Source organism: Hylaeus volcanicus, chromosome 8 (genome assembly GCF_026283585.1).
Source record: "Hylaeus volcanicus isolate JK05 chromosome 8, UHH_iyHylVolc1.0_haploid, whole genome shotgun sequence".
Lineage (NCBI taxonomy): Eukaryota > Metazoa > Arthropoda > Insecta > Hymenoptera > Colletidae > Hylaeus > Hylaeus volcanicus.
The window spans coordinates 16,802,050-16,815,658 of NC_071983.1; the positions used below are offsets into that span (position 1 = coordinate 16,802,050).

Genomic DNA, 13,609 nt, shown 5'->3' on the forward strand with positions numbered 1-13,609 from the left:
CTTCCCTTCTTGACAAACTTCTAGATGCTTCTAATTTTGCGCGGATGAAACGCTAGAGGGTGTTATTCAAACTTTATAATAAATTACAAATCGGATAAACAAATTATTGCTATTAAGTATGTTTCATTGGCTTTTATAGATTCGTATATATGACATTTATATAAAATATGCAAGATATTGTCTATACTTATTAGAATTAATTGTCAAAATAATAGTATACAAATTTTACAAAAATGTCTTCATTAAATTGATAACGTGATATTGAAATTGAGCGGGAAAAATAGTTTACTAAACTAGTGAAGCGATCTGGTGGGAAAGAGTGTAAATACAGTGCAGTGACTTGCACATCGAAGTACGCTCTAGTATTGTCAATACTATGGGCAATTATCTATCGACCAATCAGAAATCGGAATGTGTCCGCTATCTTCTATCGAAAAGGATATTTTGTAAACAAAACCATGTGGATTTTGACAGGAAGATATGTGGGTAAAATTAGGGCAAACTAATAAATGAATTGTATGGTAGAATTACTTTGTCAAGACGGATTGTATCGTATAACCTTTAAATGGATGCTGTAACAGTTTTAAAACCGTAATGTAGCTTTGGGACAAAGAAAAGTATTATCCGAGGGTTATGTAGATGAGAATTTTGTCCATTTCTGATGCGAGAAAAGACGTAAAAAATATTGAGCCACAAGCTTTGGTAAAAAGTATATTCTTCTCAAAGTAACCAGTGACTATAAGCGCGTATAATTCAAAATTATTTAAGTTTATTTTGACGTTCAAATAGCTCATAGATTTACGTCTAATTATAAGTTCAACTCGTTCGTACAAGCGATACGCGATGCTGGTTTGATTGTTCGCTCAGCTAAGGAGCTTAGTGACATAAGGCCAAATGATATCGCTACTTTGGCAACTTCGTGCTTACTACATAAACGATTTTGAGGAAAACAACGCGGTACATATTACGCTGGTTTCACCCTTATCGTCGTAATTATTAAAGCACTGTCGAAAAATTTGAGGGTTCCCTTCTTTTTGACAACTTTACTCGCGTAAGTTGAGTATTGCGTTTGTCCTCTTGCAGGCTCAATCATACATGTATACATATAAGGAAGCGGCCAGCCTAAATTCGAGCAATTTTCGATTGCAGCATCAACATCGTGTTTACGGTACTACATTGACAGATAACAAATAATATTCGTATAACAAATGCATTTCGCGTTGAAACGGTAACGCGATAACGTTGTCGTACGGTAGACCTGGACTAATTTGAAATATTATTTTAATATATGTAACTGTTATATCACGGTTATTTCATTTCTAAAGTCATCGTTTTGTACTTGAAATAATAAAATACTTATGGAGCTAAGCGAGTGATCGAATGATAATGAAAGGAAAAAAGAGAAATTTATATAACAAATATACTTCAGTGACATTCTAATAAAAAATTTGTTGGGCGATTTGCAATGGGTTAACTATTTTGTCTCTATTAGTGTTATTTGAAATAATTATTTCAGATCAAGTGTGCCCAGGTCTGCCGTAAGGACACAGCTGTATACACTATATTCACATGATTTCGTCGAGCATTTCTCGAGTCAACAACATTGTTTATCGCGTACGATAAATAACAAACGATAGTCTCCCGCGCGTACGAATTTATTTCGATTCGATCCATAAAAGTCGTACCCTCCGCCAATATATTTAATTACAAGAAAAACGTAGAAAATATTTGCTTTTCCATTTAGAGGCCATCGTCGTCGTCGCCGAACATCGTCATCGTCGGTCAAGTGACATATACGAGTCTCGTGTTATTCGATAAAAATTTACTTTTACATATACGCTCTACCTTATGGAAAGCGACGTTCTCAAAAGAATGATGAATGTAACACTTCTGAATCGTCCCACAGTTTGCAAGACTTACAGAATATACGCGTATATGTATAGTTACATGTAAAAGAACAACGCAACCAACAACAAGACACTCTTAGAAAATCTCTGACCGACGGACGAGTATTCGTTTACCAAGATCCGATTACTGGCAGTATATTTAGAGGTACAACGATCGGAAGACGCCAGATCAGACATAGCGATCTTTTTACTTATTTTCGTTTGATTGCACTCGTTGTTAGTGTACTCGTTAAGCCGTTCGATTGAAAGCTCTTAAAGCCTATCTGTGAGCCATCTCGTAAGATTACACACCGTTCTTTGCATACAAATCACCTTATTCGATTGCAAATCGAATAGATCATCTCACAAGAATGAGTGATCAACGTTAGTTCCATCATAGAAGAGCGACAAATAATAGCGATCTTATGAACTATTAGTTTTAAACTATGAAGCAAGGAAACAAACATTCTTCGCTGTAAATTGTATCAAATTTTGAGCGGTTTGTTACGTATTCGGGATATCACTATTTAAGCGTAAAACGTGGTAAACGTTTCACACTGGACGTGGAAAGAGTGGATGTACTTTGAAAATCATGTCCCTCTGACAAACTCTGTACATCTGACTAGCTACTGATTGGTAGCCAAAATTAGGGATTCATCGATTAATTCTTTTCAACTAATTAATCGATTGCGCAATGCGTCATCGCGATTAACGTTAATTGTTTATTAAATTAATGATTATTCTTAAATCACATCAAGTTGCAACTACGAAACATTTAATTTTACAAAAATGCAAACTATTTAAAAAGTCTATTCCTGTAGATTCATTTTAAAAGTCGAAAAAATAATAAGCTTGTTGTACATTTTTCAGCACGTTTCAGATAATTTAATACATTTTTATCTAGATAACGAATAACTGATAACATTTTATTTAGATAAAAATGTATTCGAATACCTTTGATGGGGCGAACAACAAAACTTAGCTTATAATTTCGTTATGTTTTCGAGTTTCAAAATAAATCTTCACGAGTCTTTTTTTAAAGAGTTAAATTCTTTTTTAAATATAAACAAAAAATTGTCAATATTCTCCACTTGATACCGTCGAAGAATAACGATTAATTTAATTAACGATGGTTGCAAGCAATTAGCGATTAGTTTAATTCATTTTAATCGTAATCCGTTCGTACATAACGGATTTCACTTTTTTCTCTAATACACCTCTGTACCATATATCATGCGCGAAAAACAAAATAAAAAATAACATCTAACGATTGTTTTTCACGTTGAAACATCGGATCAAACGGCTGGATGTACGAAAATATTTGTGACTTCTTTCCAGCGTCCATTCTGTTCTAAGTTTCAAAGCAATAGTCTCATTTCCTGATTGAAAATCTTGGTCGATCTTTGTCCGAAACAGTAACAGTATAAGACGCTGTGTAGCGTAGATTTTTCAAACGCATGATATGTACTTGAGAGTGAAAGCTCCAAAAACACGAAAGCGTAAAAAATTGTCAGGAATTTTTAGAGCGATGCAATTTACGGAAACATACATACTTACATACGTGCAATATACATACATTTATACATACATACATTATGATTATTACTGTAACGGGGAAAGATCGATACCTGAATTTAACATTCGCACCTTGAGAGAAGAATTAACTAGCGTGTATGCAGTGATACATGGAACTCGACTAACAAGGAAACAATGCGAACTTTCAAACGTTAATACCGATGAAACTTTGCATACATGTTTATTGATCCAACCTAAGAACTATGCTATTTCTCAGTGCCTTCTGCTTTCGTATTTAAGGAAGAACCCACTCTCCTTACATCAGAGTTAACAATCTTATCCATGATAAGACAGGTCCAAACAGACGTTTGTAATTTAGGAGAGATAGGCACGAACATAACGGGCAGTTTCGACCTTAAAATTGAACAATGGCTACGACGAAATGCAGCATAGTTCTTCAATATCAACATCTCATAGTTTGTGACGTTCCCTTGTAAATAGTACTGCATACAGTTTGTACTTTCTTGGACACGCAGTCCACTACTATCGCGATCGTTTGTTTCAGTCAATCTTTGTGGGATCTGCGATTAAGCAAACATTACTAGATACTATTCATATTTTCCACAACTTTTCATCTGCCATCTTTACGTAATAATAGAAAGCAAACAATATAGTGCACGTACGAAAATTTCGATTCATTTCCTCAAAAACTGTCTTTGTCATGGTATCGAAAGTATATTCACCCATCGTTCGCGCAACTTACACAAAATCCAAAGAAGAACCGGACCGTGAAAGTATCTTACGTGTAAAACTGTTAACGATCGCAGTAATCATTCTTAGCGTTGTATCACACTTTATTTGTCATGAATCAAGGTCTCCTAGAATATACGCGTGTTGCGCGAGGATTATCGATAAAAAAGTATTAGGACTCACGCAACGTATGCCTGCTCCACGAGATTTGCACGCGAGTTTTAAACCGAGAATATCAAGGTTCTCTCTTTTTTCCCTTCCCTCGTTCTCTCGTCGCTCGAATAAACGAGTAAATAAATACGTATACATATATACGGAGAAACGATTATACGTACTTATTCACCTGCTTATAATTATATTTACGTATATGAATTTATGTATACTTTGTAAGCGTATTTCTTTCTCTCAGTTCTTCACTTCTTGATGAAAGTTAGATTCCCCCCTCGGCAGAGATAGTCGACATTCTTGCATGTAGAATCAAAACTAGAGTTATAATCTTAGAATTAAATAGTTAATAAACACAGAAAGATAGTTAGTTGTTCGATCGAAAATCATGTCTGTCTCTGCCCTCGGCTTGTTTTTCATAGCCAGATTCATCGCAGTCTGCGTACCTTGATTAAAGTACACGCGAGGGAAGGAGGTGGGTAGACCAGTGGCGTAACCGAAAATGATTTTATAAGAAAAAAGAAAACACATAGTATCAATTAGTCTCCGATTAATGTAGTTAACGACGAACATTTCTTTTTAAATAGTGTATATGCGAAAGTTCCGTTTGATTTTTGATTCTATTTCTTTCAAAATTAAAAGTTTCACTTTATACATATATCGAGATTCAAAGAATTATTAATTGCGCCATTGGGATAGAGAGAAGGGGGGAGATGCATAATGCAAAAAAGGTGGTTGGATGCGAGGAAGACGGTAATATCGAAACCGATCAACGTCCGTCCCATCCGCGCGTGCAAACGCAGAAGAGGCAATTTGGTCGTCTGTATTATTGCGCGGAACCGATGGAAGAACGGTCGCTATCCGTCGACGCGGTATCCGAAAGCGGCGCGGGGGACGACGCTGGTGGCGGCGAATCAGACGCAACATAATGTTCTCGAAAGAGTTTCGTCGACGCCTGAGGCGTTGGCGATAAAGCCATATTCACATTTTCCGGCAAAGGTGGCAACACGTTATTCTGAAAGTGTCCAGATATATTACCCACCGGTCGATAGTTGGCTACCACGATTATTTTTCCACTTCTACTGCGCGCTTTTCCAACTCCAAAATAACGACTGCTTCCCCAAATTAGTTGCGTGAAGTGTCCTGCAACGAAAAGTGCATTCCATGAAAAACGGGATTTGAAATGCTTCCAGATATAAACGTTTCAAACGGTTATATAAAGGCTCTCGACGAAACTGTTACGAAGAACCAATATTTCTGCAATAACCATTCCAATATCGGCTCTTGTATCGGTTCTAAAACGGTTCTGGCATTGATTTCTCAAAGAATGAAACTGTTGAAAGTGTGTCGCGTGAACTGGGTGACCCAAGGATAGCGTTACATGTTTTCCCTTGAAACCGGTGCAGTTATCGACTACAATACCTTTTTTGAATTAAATAGAACAGGGGAGCTAATCATTTGAAAAGTAACACAGTTTTCTGGAGCGACTGTTATTAAGGGTCTCCGCTTATGTTTCCAAATAGAATAATATGTTAACGAAAGTTTTCTGCATGTTTAAGACAGACCATAAATCTTAATCTTCGATTTCATTTAACTTCGATCCCGAGCCAGTGACACTTTGACAGCATTCTTTGTACTAGAAAAATACCTGCGTTCACGTTGGCATGAAGAATATCCGGTTCTTTTAAAAAGTCGTATTGTTTCACCGCGGAGTACCAATAAGATGCGACGTCTTGTCCAGTTACGTCGGAAGGAACTGCACCACCGGGTCGACAATAAAGATTCTGCCCCACTTCTCGATCGTTTCTGTAGTAGAACGTATTCGTATGTGCCAAGTGATTAGCCCACGTTTGCGCATATTCGCATAACTGCAAAAACAGATAAAATCCATCGTTTTCTTATGTAGTTTTTTAGTAAATAATGCTGAGGAATTTCTTAATCCCTTTCTCTTTACAGAAATATTTTTCTAAAATATTTTTACATTATCTCGGTTCGATCAAAAGTTCCACGATTTTGATACGAAAAATACAATTTATGACCACGAGCGCCGCACCGATATGTATAGTGCGTGTGGAACAAATATAGCGATCTCGTAAAAATTGTACGGAACGAAAACGGTAGTGCCCTTGAATATAAGATGTCAACAGTTCACGGTCAGCCAGATGTGATCCATATTGGGTGCTGAAATCATGAATACCTGGACGTTTCAAGGTGGACATACGTTGTCAGCGATAAACGGTCTCGCGCTACGCTACCACCGTATACATTGTTTTCAAGGACAAACTTTTCTCCAAAAGTATGAAAAAACAAAGTTCCATGAAAAGAAATTAAATGTTTACCTAACCCAGATCCATAACTCTGGATTCTTTAGCCAACAAATAGCTATTCAACGGGGAAGAAATGCGTTTGGAAGCTTGTACTCGACGAGGAGTATCAAACGTAAGTGTCTCTCGAGTAGATCGCTGTAAAATTTGTTCCACGCGCTCTACGCATGTTATGCTACTATCTTCTTTTCTTTTTTCATTTATGCCAAAGTTTTGCGTGAGCGATTACACGCACTTATTTCTCGCACCAACAGTAGAGAAAAATAGTGTCGCAAATGATACAAACGTATAATTAATTTGTTGTAAAAGGAACGATAAAAATACTAGAGATTTTTAGAATATTTCGAAACGTCAGTATTCTCACCTGAGGGGACATCGTTAGCGGTGGGGCGTTGTGCCTCTGTCGATAGACATTGTGCCAGCACAAACATTCGGTAATAAATTCGCTGTCTCGCCAGTCGGTCTCCAGATCGTTACTGTCGTGCGCGATACTCATCGGTCTGTTACTCAGGATCTAGGTGGTATCGGTACAAAAAAGAGAGCAGGGGCCAGTAAAAACGTGCCGTTTGGTTAATATGCAGCTAAACATCTAGGCTCCCGCGCGTTTCGTCCTCCGAACATCGTCCTACGCACCGCGGACCCTAGACCATCGTCCACGGTTTCGTTCTCTCACCTTTTTTAAGAGCTTTGGCCGATTATCGAGCCGCTCGGTTTGTTCGTTATTCAAGACCGAAGATGCAGAGGTCGATCCGCAGGTATCTGAAATTCGATTCGCTTTATACAATTGTGATGGGTCCACTCTTTTTCGGAGGTTTTCCAATGCTTTCGCTTCTTCTCTCTTTCTAGAAGGAGGCCAATTTGCGTTCGAAGTGTGTATCATACTGATACCAACGCATGGCGAATCCTAAAATGCAAAAGAGCAAACGTTGTTGTTTTAAGAATTTCTTTTTTATTTTAGAGAGTCGTATCAGTCCCTCTGATCCAAGCATGCCAAGAGAGAGGGGGGCACTGGATCACGGGGAACGTGTGCGTATTCAGAATCAGGGCCTGAAAATCGTGCGAAATTTGCCTCTGCAAAAATACTCTGTAACTGTACGCCCCATCCCCTCTCTTATCGTGCACGTGGATGGACACCGTCAGAGTTTAATGAATACAGGAAGTAGTGAAAATTTATTTTTCATGTCAAGGTTGTGTAATCCCTTAAATACCCCCTTCCAGGCCGAAAAAGTGTCGATATATGGGAACTTTTTCTGGCGATACTAAATATCCAATCTTCTAGATTATACTAAAGAAGAGATTATACTATGAATAATTAATTAAACTTGCCAAATAAAGCTAACTTCATCTTTAATCTTATGTAATGAGATATTTCAGTTCTACATACGTATGTACCACCTATAGAGCTCGCGTTTCCTACTTTGGAAAACACTGATTTCAAAGTAAATTACGTACAACTTGTATAATTCTATTAAATTTCTTGAAAGATTAAAGTTATCAGAAAGTTTTACACGTTTCGGTTTCAAAGGACAAGTCGAACGAATCCCGAAAATAAAGATTCGCTCATTATTACGGAGAATAAACGTGTTATCGAAAACGATAATAGCGTTTGACTTTCTCTCCGTTCGGTAACACAACGCGAATTCGATATCAATTCCAAAGCAAATGATCAATTATTAATTTTCATACGATAAGTAGGTATCGACTATCGTTTCAACGCATTGTAAAGAACCAGTGAATGTTCGGTTGCACTGACGAAATTCGCCGAATTCGATGCGTTTATCGCTGTTCGCATTATAGGTAAAGATCAGACAACGGGTTAGACGGAAAGAACAGACGTGATACACCACCTTTTGTTGGTTACCGTTGGTAACATTAAAGTCTGCCAAGTGAGCAGTTTGGCTAAGCAAACGACGACTGGCAGGACATCGATTACGATTTATTATCTCCTTCTGAATGGCATACTCGATGAAGTAGCTTTCCATTTCCGCGTTATCGCGATAGGACGGCGGAAGAAGTTCCGTAGTCTCTTCTGCAGAGTCAAAAATGCGATTTATTTCGCGCAACTCCATCGCGGAAGACAATTCACTACGATTAATCTGGGAACCGACTGCAACCGTCCGCGAATGTAAATGTACTCGGTTCACCGCAGTTAACCGCAACTGCCGGCTGTCGACTGTCGAGCCACCACCTTCGGCTACCTCGATAGACCCCCATCTATCACCCTTTTCCTACCAGCGCTGTGCTCTGTAGGGGTTTATACTTGCGCCGACGCATTTCGGCTACTTGTGCACTTGCGCGTACAGTACGTTCTCTGTACAATGCCGTAGACGGAGTTGCACTTGCGGAAAATTCTCGAAAACAGCATTATATCAAACGACCCTTGCACTCGACAGTTTATGGTCGAAGCTGAAGCAAGAGGGTAGGTGCGCATGAATATTTCTAAGTTCCATTTTAGCAGTGTACACGTAAATAAGTAAATCATCGAAATGTTCGATCGGTTTCTTGAAATAAATTATATTCCATCGTACTTGACCTTTAACCATAGGTCACTGTACGTATCTTAAAATATTCTTCTAGAAGGCAAGTAAGAAAATTGATCTCGTGAGTTTGTTCCCATCGCCAATGATAGGCAAGCTATTCGGGTGACCTGTTTTAAATGTCTTGTCCTGTATGCACATCCTCTCCATGGAGTCAAAATTCGGCAACACACGTATGCGCGCTGCGGCATCGACAGGCACTGCAGTTGGCTGCATCTGATTAGCCCACGCGTGAAATTGACCGTTCGCAACGAGTACGAGTATTCCAACGTACTATAGTACGTACAAATTTATCCGCGTGTTTTCACAACCCGGATAATGATAGTTGTTTAACGGTCAAAGAGAAGAATTAGTTTTTTTAACTCATGATTAGCACCCCCGACGACTAAACGCACAAATCTGTAGTAAAATTGAATTAACAGTTTATTTAATGTTTAGTAGGCAACACTATAATATTCATATTATAGATGTCCTTATGCATACATTTCTTAAAGGGATAATTAAGGTTGAAAATCTTCAATAAACCATTCTAATTTGTTGGAATACCTCTACGCGCGTTTCCGTCCGTCGGCGCTACCGAAACTTGCGCACACTTTAAACATTTTCAATGAAAATATTTTCGTAAAGTCTTGTCCTTCTTAAAAACATTTTTGTAAGATCTCCATAAAATACGAATAACTTCTAAGTTCCACATGTACACGTCCAACTTGCTCATTTCTTCTTCAACTAAAATAAGAGTGTATGTAACAGTTTTATGCGTAATTGTATAACGCCAAATAAGATTCCATTATAATAAATCTTACATGTTAATAAAGATTTTATCACATATCTTGCTATTTTACAGTTATTACTTTTAATTATTTTAAAAATATTTTGAAAATTCCTTTCTACGTCGATAGATAATTCTTTTATCAAAATGTGAGTACGTATCGCATGGTATAAACACGCCTCTTGTAATATTTTTATGATTGTAGTTTTGGAGTTAATTGTAGTGTTTATGACAACTGTTGATAATTTCAAACCTGTCATACTATGTAACCGCCGTTTAAAAAGTCTAAACAAACTTAATAATTAAAATTAATTAAAAACAACAGCTTATACGTGAATGAAAAGTTACTTACTCTAGTGGAGTTAAATCATCTTTTAAAGAATATGATGTTAAGTAACGTACACCTGTATCGAGATATGTGGGCTCTATCTCTAAAGTGTTACAATTAATTTTGTAACCAATATAAGTAATGCTGTTTGTACTTGTATTTGTATGACTATAAATATTACTCTGAGTTTTCAATTCTTTGAAGCGGCAATTATATCGTGGTATACCCTTCTTCGTTATTTGTAAAAATCTATTAAATAAAGTAAGTAAAATTATAATAAAAAAATAAAATAAATTTATTTTGCATTTATAGATCTATTTGGTCGACGTTAAATCCCGTTATGTTTTTCTTTATTTTGTAGGCAAATAGTAAATAGGCTTACTCTTTTGCAAGAATTTCATTGTTAGATGCGTATAAAATATCATCCACGTATCTTATCATTTTTCCACATTCCAGAAATATTTTCAAGTGTTTATACACAATAAAATTATAATATATGTCTGCAAAAATAGGCGATAACATTGTACCTTGGCAAACTCCTTTTCCTACAATATAAGTCTTTTTACGTATCTTAACCTGCAAGTTATAATATATATTAAACTTCATTTAAGTCTAATAGTTTCTCTGTAAGATCTGTTTCAATTAATTTCATACCCTTTGATAAAATATATATTTCCAAATTTTATCTAGCAACCATTTTTTTTTTATCAACTGAGGGTTGTCATTATTTATACATGAATATAAACTACCAGATGCCAAAGGTAATTGTAAATGGGAATCAGAAAAATATTGTTTGTAACATATAGTATTCTGTGGGTACTGTTTAATTTTAATCGCATATAATTTGAGTTCTAAATCCTCGGGAAGCTTTTCACAAAGTAATTGTATGACATCATACAAGTGACCTGAATACCAAACAGAAATTTTTATATACATTAATATACATAAAATATATTCGAAATTAAATAAGATCATACTCTGTATTATAGAACCAAATGCATCCACTACATCACTAGACACGAAGTAAAATTTTCCAGTCTTCGAATTATTTTTGTATTGAATAATTGATTTCCATTTCTCTTTAAAATCGGTTAATCCATATTCTGTGATAGTCAATTGCTTGAGGAACTTGAAAATTATATTTAAATTATCTTTGTCATCTGCTTTGTGTCTAAAAAGTTATAAGTTACAGGAAATTTGGAATTTAATACATTATTACAATACTAATGTATCCTACTTACTCTGATACAAGTATAGGTCGTACATTAGAATACTTGGGGCATAATTTATAAACACCTATCGGCGGTCGCCATTCCTTACATTCAATATCAGGTTGTAAAAAATTTCTATGTATTCTTTTTTTAACAAAGTGTTTTTGAACATTGCACCAAGTTGAACGTATAATATATACTCTTTCATTATTTCTTGTAGTGGGTGTAGTTACATGACACTGAGTACGTAATATTTTAATCAAAAATCCAGTAAAAAACCACTTAACAAATTTTGCTATAACAAGCAATTGTGTCTCTGTGCTTTGTATATTTTTTAACCATGTAATGCTAGAGATCTAAAATGCAGTACAAGTTTATTTATTTCATAATTGAATTATTTGCATTAAATAGACATCGTACGTACATCTAATTTTTCAATAACTGGTCTCAAATTAAAGGATTTAAATCTTGGTATATTCAAAAGTTGAGACATCCCTTTCTTAATTTTTTTATGATTCCTTAACTTTCCAAATACATTAAATGGAACTACTTTAGCAAGTATAAGATCAAAGAATGACTTTAAATGTTTTACGCTGACTTCATAATTACATTTTAATGTTTCTTCAACTTTTTGTTTTTGGGTTAAGTGATTCAAAACAGCAGAATAATTAAATTTTTTATGCTGCTTCTGAAACTGTTCTAAGAGGAAAGAAATAGATGAGATGGAACTTTCATAGTCAACAACGATAATGTCTCTCATTGTTTTTTGTATAATGAATTCATATATTTCTTTTCCATTCTTGGCAGTATTTAAAATATAGTCGTTGGAAATTGTATCAACTGTCTGGCTAGGTAAAGTTGAAGATGTATCATACACGTAAATTTGTAGGTGTACATTAGCCTGAGATAAAATGGAAGAAACATCTGTTGTTTCTTTGCAAAACTTTTCTTTCCTTCTTTTATTAATCTTAGATTTATTATGTAATCCTACAATAATTATTTAATTAAAGTTTCTAAGTATTATTACATTTGAAAATACACATAGATAATTTTTATTTTAATAATACAAACAAAATTTGCATTAAACAAGGTGTTACATGTTTCAAGAAGTTAAAATAATTATGCTACTTTTTTGGAGAAAGTTTCCTTCATCTGAGACAGGTAAGGACGATTTACAACTCTGTATCTCTTTTAGTCGATTATCTATTTTCAACGAGGATGCATCAAGGACGTCGATGCATGTTTCTAGAACTCTAGTATTGGGTACCATAAAAGCACTGCATTTATCTTGTTTCACTACTATATTATGACGTGTACAATATCTAATCGAATAGAGGTAAGAATTTAACATATTAGTAGAACAATACGGAAATTAATTACAATAGGGATGAACGAAAACAAATACAAACCGTTGAAAATCAGAACCAAAAGCTGCTTTTAGACTCTTTATGGTCGAATTATCCATTATCTGCACTTATTCTCTGATATCTAAATATCTATATTTTCTTCTGTGCAACAGTGACATGAACTTTAAACGAAGATATATCAAAATAAGTTAAATTGAAACATTGAAGCAGTTCAAACTTTTGGATCGCTTCCTAACACGATCAAACACGATTGGACGGATAATAATTCCGTGAATTCTGCGCACTGATATCTGATTCTGGCGACCTCTTTGACGAAGCGTAAAACATCTTCCAGATAACGCAGTTGGTATGTTACCTACAGAGACTAAGGTCTCTAGTTACCTGTTAAGTTATACTCACGATTTCAGTTTGTTACCAACAGGTATCATTCGAATCGTCTTCTGTGAATTGTATATCTCACTTGGTAACATCGTAAAAGATAAGATTGAAAGTACAGATAAAATATCAAACCAATATGCAAATAAATCGAAACAAATATTTAAATGGAGAATTAATATATGTAAACATTGTACAATCTTTTTCCTTTAAAATGAAGCTATCTATATATGAGCGTGATAAGATCCTTTTTGAAAGTTATAAAGATCGGTAATGTCCACTGTTTTGTTCATTCGTTACACCTTTAACTATCAATTAAAATAATGTCTTAGGATATAAATTTTCCTTGAAGATGTAGAAAAATTAGGCCATCCAAGGATGA

The 13,609-nt window shown here is 35.5% G+C and overlaps 2 protein-coding genes across 3 annotated transcripts; both read right to left on the minus strand.

Moving 5' to 3' along the window:
- Positions 1–514: 514 nt before the first annotated feature.
- LOC128881646 (uncharacterized) lies at positions 515–8,743 on the minus strand. The gene is made up of 5 exons (XM_054132920.1): positions 8,488–8,743; positions 7,314–7,544; positions 7,005–7,154; positions 5,965–6,184; positions 515–5,459 (listed from the first exon to the last, which is right to left on the minus strand). The coding sequence occupies exons 1-5, from the start codon at positions 8,707–8,709 to the stop codon at positions 5,143–5,145; spliced, it is 1,140 nt and encodes a 379-aa protein (XP_053988895.1). The 5' UTR covers positions 8,710–8,743; the 3' UTR covers positions 515–5,142.
- Positions 8,744–8,954: 211 nt separating this feature from the next.
- Positions 8,955–13,514, minus strand: LOC128881642 (telomerase reverse transcriptase-like). Of its 2 annotated transcripts, XR_008458133.1 has the most exons (11): positions 12,895–13,514; positions 12,614–12,807; positions 11,910–12,472; positions 11,516–11,841; positions 11,252–11,445; positions 10,929–11,179; positions 10,657–10,850; positions 10,299–10,523; positions 9,981–10,231; positions 9,661–9,903; positions 8,955–9,576 (listed from the first exon to the last, which is right to left on the minus strand). XR_008458133.1 is itself a non-coding variant. In XM_054132908.1 (10 exons), the coding sequence occupies exons 1-10, from the start codon at positions 12,948–12,950 to the stop codon at positions 9,782–9,784; spliced, it is 2,376 nt and encodes a 791-aa protein (XP_053988883.1). In that variant the 5' UTR covers positions 12,951–13,514; the 3' UTR covers positions 8,955–9,781. The 2 variants fall into 2 exon arrangements, 1 of the variants encoding a protein (XP_053988883.1); XM_054132908.1 differs by having other exon boundaries at positions 8,955–9,903.
- Positions 13,515–13,609: the final 95 nt, after the last annotated feature.

What these genes read in the sequence shown, in the direction of transcription:
- LOC128881642 (XM_054132908.1), bottom strand. Translation starts at nt 12,950, where the DNA reads ATGGATAATTCGACCATAAAGAGTCTAAAAGCAGCTTTTGGTTCTGAT. An exon ending in ATTTGGTTCTATAATACAGA is followed by an intron (nt 11,180 to 11,251) that starts GTATGATCTTAT and finishes TTTGGTATTCAG; the next exon opens with GTCACTTGTATGATGTCATA. An exon ending in GATAAAATCTTTATTAACAT is followed by an intron (nt 9,904 to 9,980) that starts GTAAGATTTATT and finishes CTCTTATTTTAG; the next exon opens with TTGAAGAAGAAATGAGCAAG.
- LOC128881646 (XM_054132920.1), bottom strand. Translation starts at nt 8,709, where the DNA reads ATGGAGTTGCGCGAAATAAATCGCATTTTTGACTCTGCAGAAGAGACT. An exon ending in CCAACGGTAACCAACAAAAG is followed by an intron (nt 7,545 to 8,487) that starts GTGGTGTATCAC and finishes TTTGCATTTTAG; the next exon opens with GATTCGCCATGCGTTGGTAT. An exon ending in CGCTAACGATGTCCCCTCAG is followed by an intron (nt 6,185 to 7,004) that starts GTGAGAATACTG and finishes CTGTTTTTGCAG; the next exon opens with TTATGCGAATATGCGCAAAC.